Raw genomic sequence first — 16138 nt, forward strand, 5'->3', positions numbered from 1 at the left:
AAAAGAGCAAGTTGCTTTTGGAGACTTTCACCAGGCAGATAAGAACCACAACAGATGTCAAAGCAACAGGCTAACATAATTTCTTAATGTTTAGCAAGTCTATTCTGTTCCCTGTAGGCTCCAGTTGTATATGTAGGAATAACTACATGTAGTAGATTCTTAGTAAACTAGGTTCTCTTACCTCTCTTCTGGAGTCAACTGACCCCATGGAGATTACTTCAAGATGGGCAGCCAGCTCTCGGGAGGTCCAAGCCCTTGAAAGCCCATGTTTCCAGCTTAGAGATGCTCTAGGGGCAGTCTCTTCTGTCGGGGGTCTCTGGAAGCTTGCTGAAGGCCTGCAATGCACTTCCGAAAATTATCCAGCAGGGAACCTTGTTCAAATTGATTACAGGAGAGTAATCAATCAGGATGAGTTTTGTGTGAGAGTGACAGAAACCTCAAAACAGTGGCTTAAACAAAATGACGGGCAATTCCTCTCTCATGTAAATGAAGCCCACGGGAGGAGACCCCATGCCAGCATGGGCTGCCAGGGGTCACAGACCCACGCACCTTTTTTCTTGTTGCACAGCCTACCACTTGCTTCCACCTCAGAGCTGAAATAGACACTCGAGTTCCAACCACCCCGTCTTATTGGGCTGTGAGGAAGGTAGCAGGGAAGTCATGACAACACTTCCACCTACACCCATTGGCCAAATCCCAGTTACATGGCAACTCCTCTGTGCAAGGGGGGACAGGAAATGTCATTTCGTTGGTGGCGGCCATGCACAGCCTAAAAATAAGAGGTTCTGTTACCAAGAAAAGATGAAAGAACAGAAATTGCAGGACAGTTGGAAGTCTTAACTAGGGCAACACTGAACAAGCATCTTCCAGCTCGTTCCCTTGATGTGGTCTTAGTCCTGGCGGAAAGGGAAGCAATGGCTTCAGTGCCTCCAGGAAAGCAAGCATTTATTGAAAATTTCCCAAATTCTAAGCTCTGCACTAGGTGCTGTCTTATGTTCTCTCCTTTAAGTGTCGCAACCCCCTTTCGATGCCTGTGTTGTTATGTTCAAGTTACGGGCAAGAAAACTGAGGTTCTGAGAAAGCAATTTGCTGAAGGTCCAGCTAGAAAGTGTGATGGCTCTCACTGACGCCAGAGCTCTAGAACAGAGCCTGTGCTCTTTCCACTACGTCGCATGTCCCCTGTGTCTGGGATACAAAGCTAGGAGATCAAATTAGACCTCCTCAGGTTTGTCTGTTCAAGTTGAAGCAGTATTGTGACCACAGCAGCTGGCTGGTGAATGCAAGCTGTGCCTGTAATGTGGTGTTTGGGACCTGCGGCCAGAGGGCAACATGACAGGGCCAGAAGCTAAAGCCAGATCAGGCTGGGAGTGAGGTGTGGCAGGAGGTGGCAGGGCTTGACGCCCTGGTGGTGGACTGTGGTGCTGGGCCCTCGCCCTAAAGAATCACAGAGGAGGGCTTCCCTGGTGGCGCAGTGGTTGAGAGTCCTCCTGCCGATGCAGGGGACACGGGTTCGTGCCCCGGTACGGGAGGATCCCACATGCCGCGGAGCAGCTGGGCCCGTGAGCCATGGACGCTAAGCCTGCGTGTCTGGAGCCTGTGCTCCGCAACGGGAGAGACCACAGCAGTGAGAGGCCCGCGTACCACAAAAAAAAAAAAAAGAATCACAGAGGAGAGGTGAGGCCCTGGGAAGTACAGCTCAGGACCAGGGAGGGACCTTCCTACTCCAGCCTCCAGGGTACAGCTGCCCGCCCCGCTGTCGTTATGGGCTCTAAGTCTGAGTGAAGGGAATTGTCTCTGTGGTTAAACCCTCAATGATTTGGAGCAGGACACGTTCTTTCGTTCTTTAATGCACAGACGTTAGGTGAGCACTGGGGGGACGAGGCCCTGGCAAGGCGCTGGGAAGAGTGGTGACTTCTCCCCACGGTGTGGATGGCAAAGGCGGATGAGCATCGCAAGAGGAGACATTTGGGGAGCTGTGGAGTACCACAGTGAGGCTCCAACCCCCTTTGCGAGTCAGGGAAGGCTTCTCGGAGGATGGGCTGGAAATTACCAGAAGATCGGAAAGTACAGAAAAAGGCAAAGGGGATTTAGTGGGGTCATGTCCAAGCTCAGGAGGGAGCCTGCTCGCAGGGGACAAGGCGAGAGCTGGTCCTGGGAGTTGGGGATATAGCTGGAGAGGAACACGCCCCAGGGCCAGCTTGGGGGTGAGCTGCTAGTAGGGCTGTCCTTCAGTTCCCCCACTTCGGCCCCAGCTGGGCCCAGGGCCTGGGCCACAGGACTGAGAGGAGGGGCCGGGAGAGGATGGGCTGCTCTGTAGGGCCGAAGGCAACACATCAGAGGTCACATATTAAAGCGCAGCCCTTCTCTATCTGTGGAAGGAGCAAAATGAGCAAAAGTGAGAGGAGTTGAAGGGCAAGAAGAGGAAACCGGGTGCCCAGGACCTACTGTAGGGGTCTGTGGGCAGGTGACGTTCGGCTTCACAGGAGAGGGTGTCGCACAGAGCGACTGCCTTCCCCCTTCCCCGGGGCTGGGCGTCATAGAGACCAGACCCGCCGTCCCCTTAGGCCACCTGCCTCTTCTCTCCACTCACCTGTGGGCTGACCCAGGTGCACAGAACTCCCTTTGACTTCAAAGGCCTTTTCATGCAGGGCCCGGACGATGGGCTCTGCGCCTGGGCAGGTCATCTGCTGCTTGTTTTGATCTTCAGCAGGTGCCCAGGTGATCCGGGTGGTGAGAGGTGCCTGCACAGCACCTGACTCTCTCATTTCATGTCCCTCAGGAAGTCCCAGGACCCTCGGGCTCTCTCTTCAGTCTCCACCCAATGTTCCCAATGCTGTGGGGTGTCCTCAGTGGGTAAATACTGTAAGACTTTTATTGCGTCAGATGATTGAATGAGTTAATATTTTAATGGGTAAAAAAGAAAAGAAAATGCAGAAAAAGTGAACTTTAGGTTGATCACTTTTTGCCATTTTTTTGATGAACTATTTCTCTAGTGACTGTCAATCAGTCTCTTAACTAGTTGACAAACTCTGGCTTGTTTGAGGATTGTTTCAGTGGAGCATAACCAGGCCCTCAGTAATGATGGTAACGAGTCAGTTGGGACTTGTCTGCCACCAGCCATGTGACAGTGACTACTAAATCCAGTGAAAATAGCAGTTACAGGAAAACAGAAATAACCTTGGGAATCCAGTAGGTGCAGTTGGCAGGTTGGAAAGAGCCCAGTTGATCTGATGACCCCCAGTTACCGTAAGGTGGTCAGGATGCCCCACAGTCGGAACAGTAGAAGAAAGAGGCCCATTTGGGGAAGGGGGGGCTTTCTCTCCCAGTGGTACTGCAGTTAGAAGAGGTCATCGCAGGGATGTGCTCAGCGTGTTTAAAGGCAAAGGACCATGCTTGGAAAGGAGGCAGCAGGTCAGACAGAGGGTCTCCAGTCAAGGGACCTGGGATCCAGGATGGCTCCGGCCTTCCTTGCATGTTAATCCTCTGGGCTTCACGTTTTCCTTTTATACAGTGGAAAAATGGTGCTTTCCCCAGGCTGCCTCATAATGATGTTAGGAGGCTGAGATGGGACCAGAGCTTTGCTCTGCAGATAAGGGACAGTATGTGTTCCTTATAGTAGGAACTAATGTCAACTAGACAATGTCTAGCACTCGCTTCAGCTTTGTGGTTTATTCTCTGCTCTGCATGTTATATTTGAGAACACAGTCTCAAAGAAAATTGTCCTTTTTTAAGTTATCAGAGATCTAGAAGATGATTAAAGTTATTTCACAAAAGTTTCCTAGTGGCCCAGTCCTGTCCTAGGAACAGGGGGAAGGGAGATTGCTCAGGAGAAATTTAAAACAGCCCCTGCTTTTCAGAAGTTTATGGTCCCTGTGGGGAAATGTGAGGGGAAACAATCTCTGTGAACATCCCGGTGCCCTTGCACCTGCTGTGGTCTTTGTCTAGAATCTGCTCCTCTTCCTAACTTTCACCCCAACTTTTTCCCCCAAACTTCATGGAAAACTAGTCATTATCCAAGATTTGTTTTGAGTAATATATTTCTTGGAAAATCTCCTATAAATTGCCCAGGCATACTTAGATATTTCTTCTTCGTTTTTCCCTGCGTTTTTTATATTCTTCATTCTTTCAACGGATATTCCTCAAATGCCTGCTATGCGGCTTGGGTACTGAGATACAGCGGTGAACCAGATAAAGGTACTAGTGAGTGGAGAAAGAGAGCATAAATAAGTAGATAGATGATGTCAGGTAGTGATAAGGTCTATAAAAAACAATAATGCAAGATAATGACGTGTGTGTTGTCTTCCCTCAAGAGAATGAACATCTGGAGGGCCTGGACTGTGTCTCTTTCTTTCTGTCTCTGCGGTCAGTGCACAGCCCTTGAGTGAGTTCAGTTACGTGTGTGCTGAGTCAGGAAGTGAATTCACATCAATGTTGTGTTAAATGACATGTATACACAGAAGGAACTAGGTGAACCACAGGTGCGCTGTCAGTGAGATTTTCTTCTCTTTTTCCCTAATCCTCGTGCTGTCAGAGCAGAAGCTGAACCAGCAGGAGGCACAGGCAGGATGGGTGTCAGCAGAACACTAAGCCCGTTTGCTGGACAAGGCCAAGTGCACAGAATGTGCCAGAATACAGAACCCTTTTAAGTCGGGCCTGCATCCTTTGGGAAATTATCCCAACCAACTGGACTGCCTCCCTTGAGAAACTGCCATTTACATTGATCATTAATATGATATCAGTATCACCTCAGTCTTTCAAAATGCTTTAAAGCTTGCTTGTAATACCCAGACTTATAGCTAGCTGCATGATGCCTTTCCTCCGGGATATAATGATGATCTCTAGGAAGACGTCTAGAAAGTTGTCTCAAATCTCTATGATAGGATGTATTACTTGAGGAAGGTTGGTTCATTCATTCATACAGTCATTCATTCAACAAATATTTATTGAACATTTATTATATCAGACCCTGTTACAGATGCTGGAGATACAGCTCTCCTTCTAGTTTGGAAGCTAGAGGGAGATTGGCATTAAATGAGTACGTGAATTTTATAGTATATTAAAAGTTGATAAGTGGTGAGGAGAAAAATAAAGCAGAGAAGAGTAATAGGAAATGCTTAAGGAGGGGGGTCCAATTTTGAATTGAGTGACTGGGGAGGACCTTGTTGAGAAGATAATTTGTGAGCAAACATTTGAAGGGAGTGAGGGCAGAGCCATGAGACTAAGCAAAGGAAGGGAAAATGTTCTAGGCAAAGGGAACAGCAAGAGGGAGAGGTGCTGGGGACACAGCAAGGAGGCCCATTCAGTGAGAGTGACCTGATCGAGGGAGAGAATGGTTCAGGTGAGTGTCAGAGCACAGGGTCAGATCCTGGGGCATTGTAGGCCATTATAGGTACTTTGTTTCTGAAATGGGAAGTCATTACAGCATTTTAAGCAGCATAGTGACATGATCTGACTTACATTTTCATGGCAGTGCTCCAGGGAGGAGGTGATGGTGGCTTAGAACAGGGTTGTAATGGTGGACATGGTGTGACATATCATATTCTGAAGGATTTCCGGATATTAGATGAAGGGTGTGAAAGAAAGAGGAGTTGGGGATAAAACTGAGGTTTTTTTAGCTTGAGCAACTGGAAGATGGGATGGCCATCAGCTGAGATGGGACAAGACTTTGGAGTGTTTTCGGGGAAGAGCAGAAGTTCTTTTTTAGTTGTGTTGATTGAGATGCTTTTTAGACGGCTGGATGGAGATGTCAAGTAGGGAGTTAGCTGTTTGAGTCTGAAGTTTCTGGAGAGGGCCAGCTATAGACCTCATTTGGGAATTGGGGAACACATGAATAGTATTTAAAACCATGAGATTTGAATGAGTGTAGATAGAAAAGAAATTCAAGGACTGTGCGTTGGAGCATGTCAATGTTAAGAGGTCTTGGAGATGAGGAAGAATAAAGAAAGGAAACTGAAAGGGAGCAGCCAGTGGGCAGGAGGAGAAAAATGTGCTGTCCTGGAATTGGGGTGAAGGGTTCAATGTGTCAAGTGCTGCTGACAAATCAGGTAAGAACTAAGTATTGACCATTGCAGTTAGCGACATGGAAGTGAAACAAAGCAGTTTCAGAGAAGCGTGGGGGCTGGATCAGGATTAGAGCAGTTTAAGAGAAAGGTGGAGAAAAAAGAATTGGAAACAATAAGAGACAGTCTTAGAAGTTCGGCTGTAAATAGGAACAGAGAAATAGAAAGGAAGCTGGAGGAGGAAAGGGAGTCAAAAAGTAGGGTTTGGGGGCTTCCCTGGTGGCTCAATGGTTAGAGTCCGCCTGCCAATGCAGGGGACACGGGTTCATGCCCCGGTCCGGGAGGATCCCACATGCCACGGAGTGGCTGGGCTCGTGAGCCATGGCCGCTGAGCCTGCGCGTCCGGAGCCTGTGCTCCGCAACGGGAGAGGCCACAACAGTAAGAGGCCCGTGTACCACACACACACACAAAAAAGTAGGGTTGTTTTCTAAAGATGTGAGGTGATTAAAAATGATTCAGTAGAGAGGAATATTCTGATGAAGCAAGAAAGAGAGGGAAAATTTCTGGAGTGATATCTTCAACTAGGTGAGAAAGGGGGGTCTAGTGCAGGGGTTGGCCTTAGGATCACAGACAGTTTATCATATTAAGGGGGGGTCCGGTTATGGACACATGACGATAAGGGGTAGAGATGGGGGTAGGTGCTAGCAGAGATTTTCCGATTGCTTCAGTTTTCTCAGAGAAACCGGAAGTGAGGCCACTGACTGAGCGCGAGGATGGGAAAAACTCTTAGAGGTTGGAGGAGGAACTATAAACAGTCCAGAAGAAGGGGAGATGAATAAACTAATGTAGCAAATGTGATATTCACTCTGATGATATCTGATTTTTGTGTTTGCCTTTTTCATCTTTTCCCCTGATAGCTCATGTCCAGCATAATTCTAGTATGCAGTATATGCTAAATAAATATTTGCTCATTTCAGAACTGGAATCATACCTACTTGTACCTCAACTATAGCTGACCTTATATAGTATTCGCTGTTCTAAGCACCTACCTGTTTAATCCTCGTAACAGCTATGTGTATGGCTTATAGAGCCGTGAGACTAGATGGAATCAACAAGGGAGTGGTATTAGTGTCTTCAGATTACAGATGATGAAACAGAGATTTTAAAATGTCCCACAACCTCATAACTTGCCTGAGGTTGGTCAGCCATTAGGAGACAGAACAGAGATGTGAATCTCAGCCTGCGTGACTCTCACACTGTATAACTACGGCCCTGGAGTTCATCTCATCTTCCCACTTCATCTTTAAAATAAGAGAACCGAGGCCCAGGTTGCTTATCACAAACGTCAAAGCTGAGATTGGAACCAAGCCCTCTTCCAGTTCAGTGTCCTTTCCACCGCCATCCCCCTAGATCAATCTCATCTTGGGATCCAGTTCCCACGCGCGTTAGCTACACTTAGTGGTAGCTATATGGTAATGGTCCTTAGTAACCAAGCGACTGGTATTTTGATGAGAGGCTCTACCTGCACCGACCCAGCCATCCAGGAGAGGGCAGTCCTGTGCGCATAAACACGCCTGCCCCACCCTAAGCTTCTTCCTGAAGCCAGAGTGCCTGATTCTTCGGAGAATGTTTGCCTAAAGCAGTGGTTCTGAAGCAGCAGTTCTGTCCCCCACCTGGCATTTGGCAATGTTTGGAGACATTTTGGGTTGTCATAACTGGAGGAGGGGAGGGAAGAAGCTCCTGGCATCTAATGGGTAGAGGCCAAGGAAGCTGCTAAACATCCTACGATGCACAGGACAGGCCTCCATCCCTCCTGCCCCTAACAAAGAATTATCTGACCCGAAATGCCAGTTGCTACGTTGAGAGGTTGAAAATCCCTGTCCTAAAGGAAAACCTTTAAATAGTCTGGTGTAATGGAACCAGAAAAATAAGTAGATGATGGCTTCAGTAAAGGTGTTCAAAAGCAAGTAGGCAGTCAAGAATAATTTATGAATTCTGCTTCTGTGCAGAATGCCAAGGGTGTGAAGGCCTGCGTGGATCGTGATTTATCCCTTTAGCCATTCTCTACTTGCTGACTGTCGCCATCTGTGTGCCAAGCTGGGATGTATGTGAATGTGCCCCTGGCAGCACAGGGCAGCCCCAAGGAGAGACGATCCCCCCTTAGCACCCAGGGCCTTTGTACTTACTTGCCTTTTGTCTGTCAAGGAAATCATCCCTCCTGTTCTTTGGAAACGTCGTCCACCCCCCGAACCATGTGTGATGTCGTAGACCTGTTCTTGCAAACTGTAGTCTGTCCCCATCACTGGTGACCTTGTGGGGGCATCAGCGTGCATGTTGACTGGCCCCATCACTTCTGCTATTCCAGGAGTGGCTCTCCAAGTCTCCACTCACCTGATCTACCTACACTTGCTTGTTAGTTGGGAGGGGTCACCTCGTTTGGGATTGGGAATGCTTTTCTGAAACACACCCATTTTGGAAAAGCATAAGCATTTACCAGCGCCTTACCTGAATCAGAGGTTGCTTCCAAGCCAGAATGAGCCCACTGTTCAATAAAATATTAACTTCTCTCTGTAAACCAAGCTGCTGCACTATGTCTCACAATGTGACTCTTGTTCAGCAGAACACAGAGCGTGAGTTACTAAGACCAGCCTTAGTCTGTGGAATTAGTTTGCTCTACGGCATGATTATCTTCTCCCACTTCCTTTGCACAGACCCTATTGTGAATGTCTAAAGACGCATGAATTATGAACCTAAAAGCAATTGATAGCTGTGAAAGGAAATATGAAACTATCTTTAAATTTTCTTCCAGTTGTAGGTTTTGCCAAAGAGCAAAGTGCCGTCTTCTTTCTCACAGTAGTTTATTTAAGACACACAGCGGAGGACGTCTAGAGGTCAAATGCAGCTGCAGAGCTGGGATTTGGTTTTACTAGATCCAAATGGAATTGAATTGAATTTCAAAGCTAATTCAAAGGCTTCTTTAGATGAGAGCAAATAAAGCAGGGTATAACCAGTGAATGGCAGAGCATTGCTGGGGTTGCATCACTGGCCTCGCTTTAATACAGTGTTGTGCTCCTGAAATTTAATAATAATAATAAAAATCGTTATCACTTACGTAGTGATATTTCTTTGGGCCAGCACTGACCAGGTAATCCCACTCTACTCTCTCTTGAACTACCACCAGCATATGGGTATTACAGATAAGGATACTAAAACTCCAAGAGGCCGAATAACTTGCCCCAAGCTACCCAAAAAGGGGTGAAGCTGAGATTTGAACCTAGAAGCTTAACACTGAGGCCCAGTAGATATTTTAAATGTCCTAGAAGAGTTTGCTCTTGAAATGAAATCTGAAATGAATCCCTTTGAAAAAATGAAGATCCTTGTCTCTTTTATTAAGTCTAAACTTCTGGTGAAGTGGGGTTCTATAACAGAGTCCTAATGGCTTTGTGTGCTTCCATGAACGTAATTTTTATTTGCATCACTAAGTGTTGTGGTAGAAAAACCATGGGTTTTAGAGTCCAGTGTGTCCAGGTTTATATTCTCCCTCCACCAGTCATGAGCAATGAGACTTTGCAAAAGTCACTTGACTCTTCCAAACCTCAGTTTTCATATCTGTAAAGTGGGGCGAGTGTTAGAGTATAGGTCAAGTGTCTTGCAGATTGCCTGCCAATCAGTCATCATAATTATCCCTGTTAATATTATTCATAAGTTAAATGTGTGTGCTCAATTTTTAGTTTTGCTATGGAGATCTTATATCATGGTGGGTATTTCAAAATTTACTTTGGCATCTGTGTTTTGTGTAATGCCAAAGCCCAGGTATGAGGAAGCATGGCCTGTTGAACCTTCTTCCATACTTAGGAAAACATAGGTATAAAGCATGTTTGTGTTTTAAACTTTAGGAGCTGCACAGGTCATCGAAGGCGGCCAAGTGGAATATAAGCCTCTTTTGGGCATTCGGTATATGTGGTGGTACCATTTAATTGGCCTCATCTGGACTAGTGAATTCATCCTTGCATGCCAGCAAATGACTATAGCTGGGGCAGTGGTTACATGTTATTTCAACAGGTAGGTCTAGCATGTTATTCCTATTGATTTGTCTGTGTGCTTCATGTTGTGTATCTCAAAAGATATTTTGAAATTTTGACATGACCTCTCAAAAAGGATTGGCAAGAGTAAAAGACCAAGCTCAAAATTAGGAGGGATATTCATTTGGTAGTAAAAAGAAATGTTGTATCTTAAATCTGTCACATTTCCAACCTCTTTTACTTTAAGCTAGAAAATCCAGAAGGAAGCCCAACAGGGAAGTATTTGTACCGCTTAGAATTGAAAGATATCCAAAAGAAGGGGTTGACTTCTCCTGTAAATATCCATTATTACGGGCTTCAAACTTTAAAAACATTACTGATCTATTTGGAGCACACTTCAGTAAATTCTGCGAGCTTCATTTCATCCTATGCAAAATGAGGAGAATGTTTTCTTGAAAAACAATTTTAAATCCTAAGGGAATTGTACATGACTATAAAATATAATTCATGTTCATATAGTTAAGTGCTAGTGAATTAATTACTTGCTTCTCTGTTCACTATGATACTTATTTAAGTGTTCATCCTCCTTTACCTCATCAAAATAATTGAGGACATACACACACACACACACACACACACACACACACACACACACACACAATCTCAACCCTTTACCTCTTTTGTGTATGCTACTCTCCATGAGGCAAAGAGAAAGCCACAGGCAAGAAGAACACGGCCAGTAGAATGACAGGGTTGGACTCAGAACAGGAAGTTTACTCCTATGGGGCTGATCCTCCTCTAATCTCTCAGCCTAAATGAGCAGAAAAACATGAGGGTTCGTGGGGGTAAGAAAGTCAACCAGGGATGATTCATGCCACTGAGCAATTACCTCCTGATGGTAAGGGGTACTGTGGGTTTTATTACAGAGGTGCTGTTGGGAGCCTCCGTCATTAGAGAGCCCATAGAACGCACATAGGGCTGTAGACCTTGGCATTGAGAACCTTTGAGCCGTTGGAGGGGGTGATGTGTGCTGCTTACTCCTGAGTAGAGGAGCAGAGATTATTCTAACCAAATTGGCCAGCAGGTCATATCTCTCTGACAGCAGTGATTTTGTGCTATTTTAGTACCACAAAATCAAAGCATTTTCAATGAGAGCTTTTTATTTAAATTCCAGTGAAATGAATATCTCCCTATCTCTGTGCATTCGGTGGGAGAGGAGGCTGGTTTGAGCCACAAAAACTAGAGAGGCTCAGGAATTCAAGTGTAAAATGTGCTTCCAAAGATTAGTTTAAAAAGGTCTTCCTAAGGAGCAGTTGGGCCCCAGGGCCCCTCCTTCACACCAGCAGAAGACAAGACGGGAGCTTTGCTCTCTGGAGAAGTCATCAGAGAGGGTCTGGACGTGGGGCATCTGGCACAGCTGAGGCTGGGGCAAGGCTCTGCACTGAAAGAAGGGGGAGCAAGTGAAAGTCTAAATACTGAATAGTGTTCTACCTACTACCAACCCACACTCCACAGCTTAGCCTCCAGGATGTTGACAGCCAGGTTGATATTTCCTTGGCAGGAGATTATCGGATTCTTCTTTGGAGAAATTGTCTAACCCAAAGAAAGGACCTACAGATGGTGCCATGTGGGGGTCCCCCAATGAAATGGCCTGTTTCCCTGACTCTGAACCAGGTCGTGGAACTCACCGGTCAGCAGTCACGCTCATATAGAACCTCTAATTCACTTTTCAGTGCCCCACTCTTAAATGTGAACTGATAACCAGTGATTGTTAAACATTAGAAGGCGCCTCTAGTGAAAGAAAAAGATCAAAATGAACAAAACAAACAAACAAAAAGAACTTAGGGAAAATAGGGACAATGCAGGCAGCAGAAGAAAACTACAACAACGACAACTATAATATCCTCAGAAAGAACCAAGAAATGTTGCTTCCATAAAATAAGAATTAAAAAAAAAGAATATTGAGACAACAAGAAAGACCTCTTTGTAGTTAAAAATATGATTGCAGAGTGATATTTTTCTATTGAGGGATTAAAATATAAAGTTGAAGAACTCTTTCAGAAGGTAGAACAAAAAGATAAAGAGATGCAAAATGGGAGAAAAAGGATAAAAAATCAGAGGCTAATTTAGGACACCCAACATCTGACTAATATGAGTTCCAGAAATAGAGAACGAAGAAAAAAGAAGGGAAGAAATTATCAAAATTTCCCAGATCTGGAGGACATGAGTAAAGAGAAGATCCCAGAAGCTTTACAGAGAATAACAGATCACAGGCAAAGTATCAAGAACTAGAATGGGTAAAAGACCTATATACTGAAAACTATAAAACTTTGATGAAGGAAATTGAAAATGAAACAAATAAATGGAAAGATATCCTGTGTTCATGGATTGAAAGAATTAATATTGTAAAAATGTCCGTACTACCCAAAGCAATCTACAGATTTAATGCAATCCTGATCAAAATACCCATGACATTTTTCACAGAAGTAAAACAAATAATCCTAAAATTTATATGGAACCACAGAAGACCCCAAATAGCCAGAGCAATCTTGAAAAAAAGAACAAAGGTGGAGGTTTCACACTCCGTGACTTCAGACTGTACTGCAAAGCTACAGTAATCGAAACTACAAAGCTACAGTGGCATAAAAACAGACACATAGATCAATGGAACAGAATAGAGAGCCCAGAAATAAACTTATGCACTTATGTTCAATTAATTTATGACAAAGGAGGCAAAAATATACAGTGGGGAAAAGAAAGTCTCTTTAATAAGTGATGCCAGAAAATGGACAGCTACATGTAAAAGAATGAAATTAGAACATTTTTGCATACTGTATACCAAAATAAACTAAAAAGGATTACAGACCTAAATGTAAGACTGGAAACCATAAAACTCCCAGAAGAAAACAGGCAGAACACTCTTTGACATAAGCCATAGTAATAGTTTTTGGATCTATTGCCTCAAGCAAAGGAAACAAAAGCAAAAATAAACAAATTAAACTTAAAAGCTTTTGCACAACAAAGGAAACCATCAGCAAAATGAAAAGACAACCTACTGAATGGGAAAGATATTTGTAAATGATATGACCAATAAGGAGTTAATATCCAAAATATATAAAGAAGTCATAAAACTCAATATCAAAAAAAATAACCCAATTTAAAAATGGGCAGAAGACCTGAATAGATATTCTTCCAAAGAAGTCATAGAGATGGCCAACAGGCACATGAAAAGATGCCCAACATTGCTAATCATCAGAGAAATACAAATCAAGACCATGAGAGATCACCTCACACCTGTCAGAATGGCTGTAGTCAAAAGGACCACAAATATCCAATGTTGGCAAGGACATGGAGAAAATGGAACCCAAGTAACTGTTGGTGGGAATGTAAATTGGTGCAGCCACTATGGAGAACAGTATGGAGGTTCCTTAAAAAACTAAAAATAGAAGTACCATATGATCCCACAATTCCACTGCTGGGTATACATCCAAAGAAAATGAAAACACTGATTCCAAAAGATATATGCACCCCAGTGTTCAGGCAGCATTATTTACAACAGCCAAGATATTGAAGCTACCTAAGTGTCCATCAGTAGATGAATGGATAAAGAAGAGGTGGCATATTTATACAATGGAATATTAGCCATAAAAAAGAATGAGATTTTGCTATTTTGAAACAACATGGGTGGACCTGGAGGGGATTATACTTAGTGAAATAAATTAGAGAAAGACAAATACTATATGTTATCACTTATATGTGGAATCTAAAACATAAAACAAGTGAATGACTATAACAAAACAGAAACAGACCTACAGATTTAGAGAACAAACTAGTGGTTTCCATTTGGGAGAGGGAAGTGGAGAGGGTTAAGGTAGGGATAGGGAATTAAGAGGTACACACTACTATGTATAAGATAAATAAGTTACAAGATATATTGTACAACACAGGGAATACAGCCAATATTTTATAATAACCTTAATGGAGTATAATTTTTAAAAATATTGAATCACTGTGTTGTACACCTGAAACTAATATTGTAAATCAACTGTACTTCAATAAAAAGTAAAATTAAATTTAAAAAAAACTAGAATGAGATCTGATGTTCAACAGCAACTCTGAAGCAGGGAGACAGTAGGACAAGGCTGTCAAAATTCGAAGGAAAGATTATTTCCAACCTAAAGTTCTAGACCTACTCATACTATCAGTCAAGGGTAAAGGAGGATAAAGTCCTGTTCAGGCATACAACATCCCAAAAGATTTCCTCCCCACATCCTTTCTCCACTGAAACTAATGAGTAAGCCAGGGAGGAAAACATGAGCTTCAGGAAATGGGCTCCAACACAGTGAAGAAAAGAAGGGAATCACCAGGAGGGTAGCTAGTCAGCAGGTATAGAGCACAACCAGTCCGAGAAGGAGCTGGAGAGCAGTGGGCTCCAGGAGGGATGTCTCTAAGAAAAAATAAAAAGCAAACTGAGAGAATATCAGATGTGTTGTTTGAATATGTAGAGAAAAAATTTATACTTTGGTGAAGCATTTGGTGAAGTCCATGGAAAACCAAGCAAATAAAAAATGTGAAACATTATCAACTTAAGGAAAAACCAAAAGTTGTACAGAAAAGGAAATATAATCAGAATACACTGTTTGGATCAGTTGTATTTTTTTTTATGTACTGATTTTAGTTTATTTATGTACTGATAATGTAAACCCTAAACATTAACTAAAACACAGTGGTGAAAGATTGAAAGTTTTTTCTCTAAGATCAGAAACAAGACAAGAGTGCCCACTCTTACCATTTCTATTCAACATAGTACAGGGAGACCTAGCCAGAGCAATCAGGCAAGAAAAAGGGGGGGAAAATGCATCTAAATCAGAAAAGAAGAAGTAAAATTGCCTTTGTTTGCAGATGATATGATCTTATATATAGAAAATCCTAAAGATTTCATCAGAAAACTGTTAGACTAAATCAATGAATTCAGTAAAGTTTCAGGATACAAAATCAGCATACAGAAAATGGGTGCATTTCTATACTCTAACAACAAAATATCTAAAAAAGAAATAAAGAAAACAATCCCATTCACGATAGCATCAAAAACAATAAAATATTTAGGAGTGAATTTAACTAAGGAGGTGAAATATGTGTTTACTGAAAAGTACAAGACTCTGATGAAAGAAAGACACAAACAAATGGAAATATATCCTGTGTTCATGGATCAGAAGAATTAATATTGTTAAAATATCCATATTACCCAAAGCCATCTATAGATTTAATACATTCCCTGTCAAAATTTCAATTATATTTTCCGCAGAAATAGAAAAAGAATCCTAAAATTTGTAGGGAATCACAAAAGATCCCAAATGGCCAAAACCATCCTGAGAAAGAAGAACACACCTGGAGGCATCATACTTCCTGATTTCAGACTATACAACAGAGCTATAGTGTTGTATGGTACTATATGAACAGTATGGTACTGGCATAAAAATAGACCCATAGATCAATAGAAGAGAACTGAGATCCCAGAAAGGGGAAAGGATAATATCTTCAGTAAATGGTTCTGGAAAAACTGGATAACCCCATGAAGAAGAATAAAATTAAACCTCTTTATTATACTGTTCACAGAAGTTAATTCAAAATGGTTTAAAGACTTAAAACATAAGAACTAAAACCATAAAACTCCTAGAAGAAAACGTAAGGGAAAAGCTCCTTGACATCAGTCTTAGAAATGATTTTTTGAATATGACACCAAAAGCACAAGTGACAACAGCAAAAATTAGTGAGACTACATCAGACTAAAAATCTCTACACAGTAAAAGAACCAGTCAACAAAATGAAAGGGCAACCTATGGAGTGGGAGAAAATATTTGCAAATTGCATGTCTGATAAGCTGTTAAAAACCAAAATATATAAAGAACTCACACAAATCAATAGTAAAAAAAAAAAAAAAAAAAAAAATCCAGTTAAAAAATCAGCAGAGGAACTGAACTTCTTTTCCAAAGAAGACATACAAATAACCAACAGGCACATGAAAATGTGCTCAACATCACTAATCATCAGGGAATGCAAATCAAAACCACAATGAGATATCACCTTATACCTGTCAGAATGTCTATCATCAAAAA

At 42.8% G+C, this 16138-nt stretch overlaps 1 protein-coding gene across 7 annotated transcripts in view; it reads left to right on the forward strand.

Annotated features, from left to right (window-relative positions):
- SLC44A3 (solute carrier family 44 member 3) overlaps positions 1-16138 on the forward strand; it is an 83480-nt gene that overhangs the window by 34406 nt on the left and 32936 nt on the right. For all 7 annotated transcript variants that reach the window (XM_079942392.1, XM_079942393.1, XM_079942390.1 and 4 more), the window contains one exon: positions 9897-10062. In XM_079942392.1, the coding sequence (XP_079798518.1) occupies positions 9897-10062 (166 nt within the window). The remainder of the gene's footprint in view (positions 1-9896; positions 10063-16138) is intronic.

The sequence above is a fragment of the Stenella coeruleoalba genome (assembly GCF_951394435.1).
Source record: "Stenella coeruleoalba genome assembly, chromosome: 1".
In the NCBI taxonomy this organism is placed as follows: domain Eukaryota; kingdom Metazoa; phylum Chordata; class Mammalia; order Artiodactyla; family Delphinidae; genus Stenella; species Stenella coeruleoalba.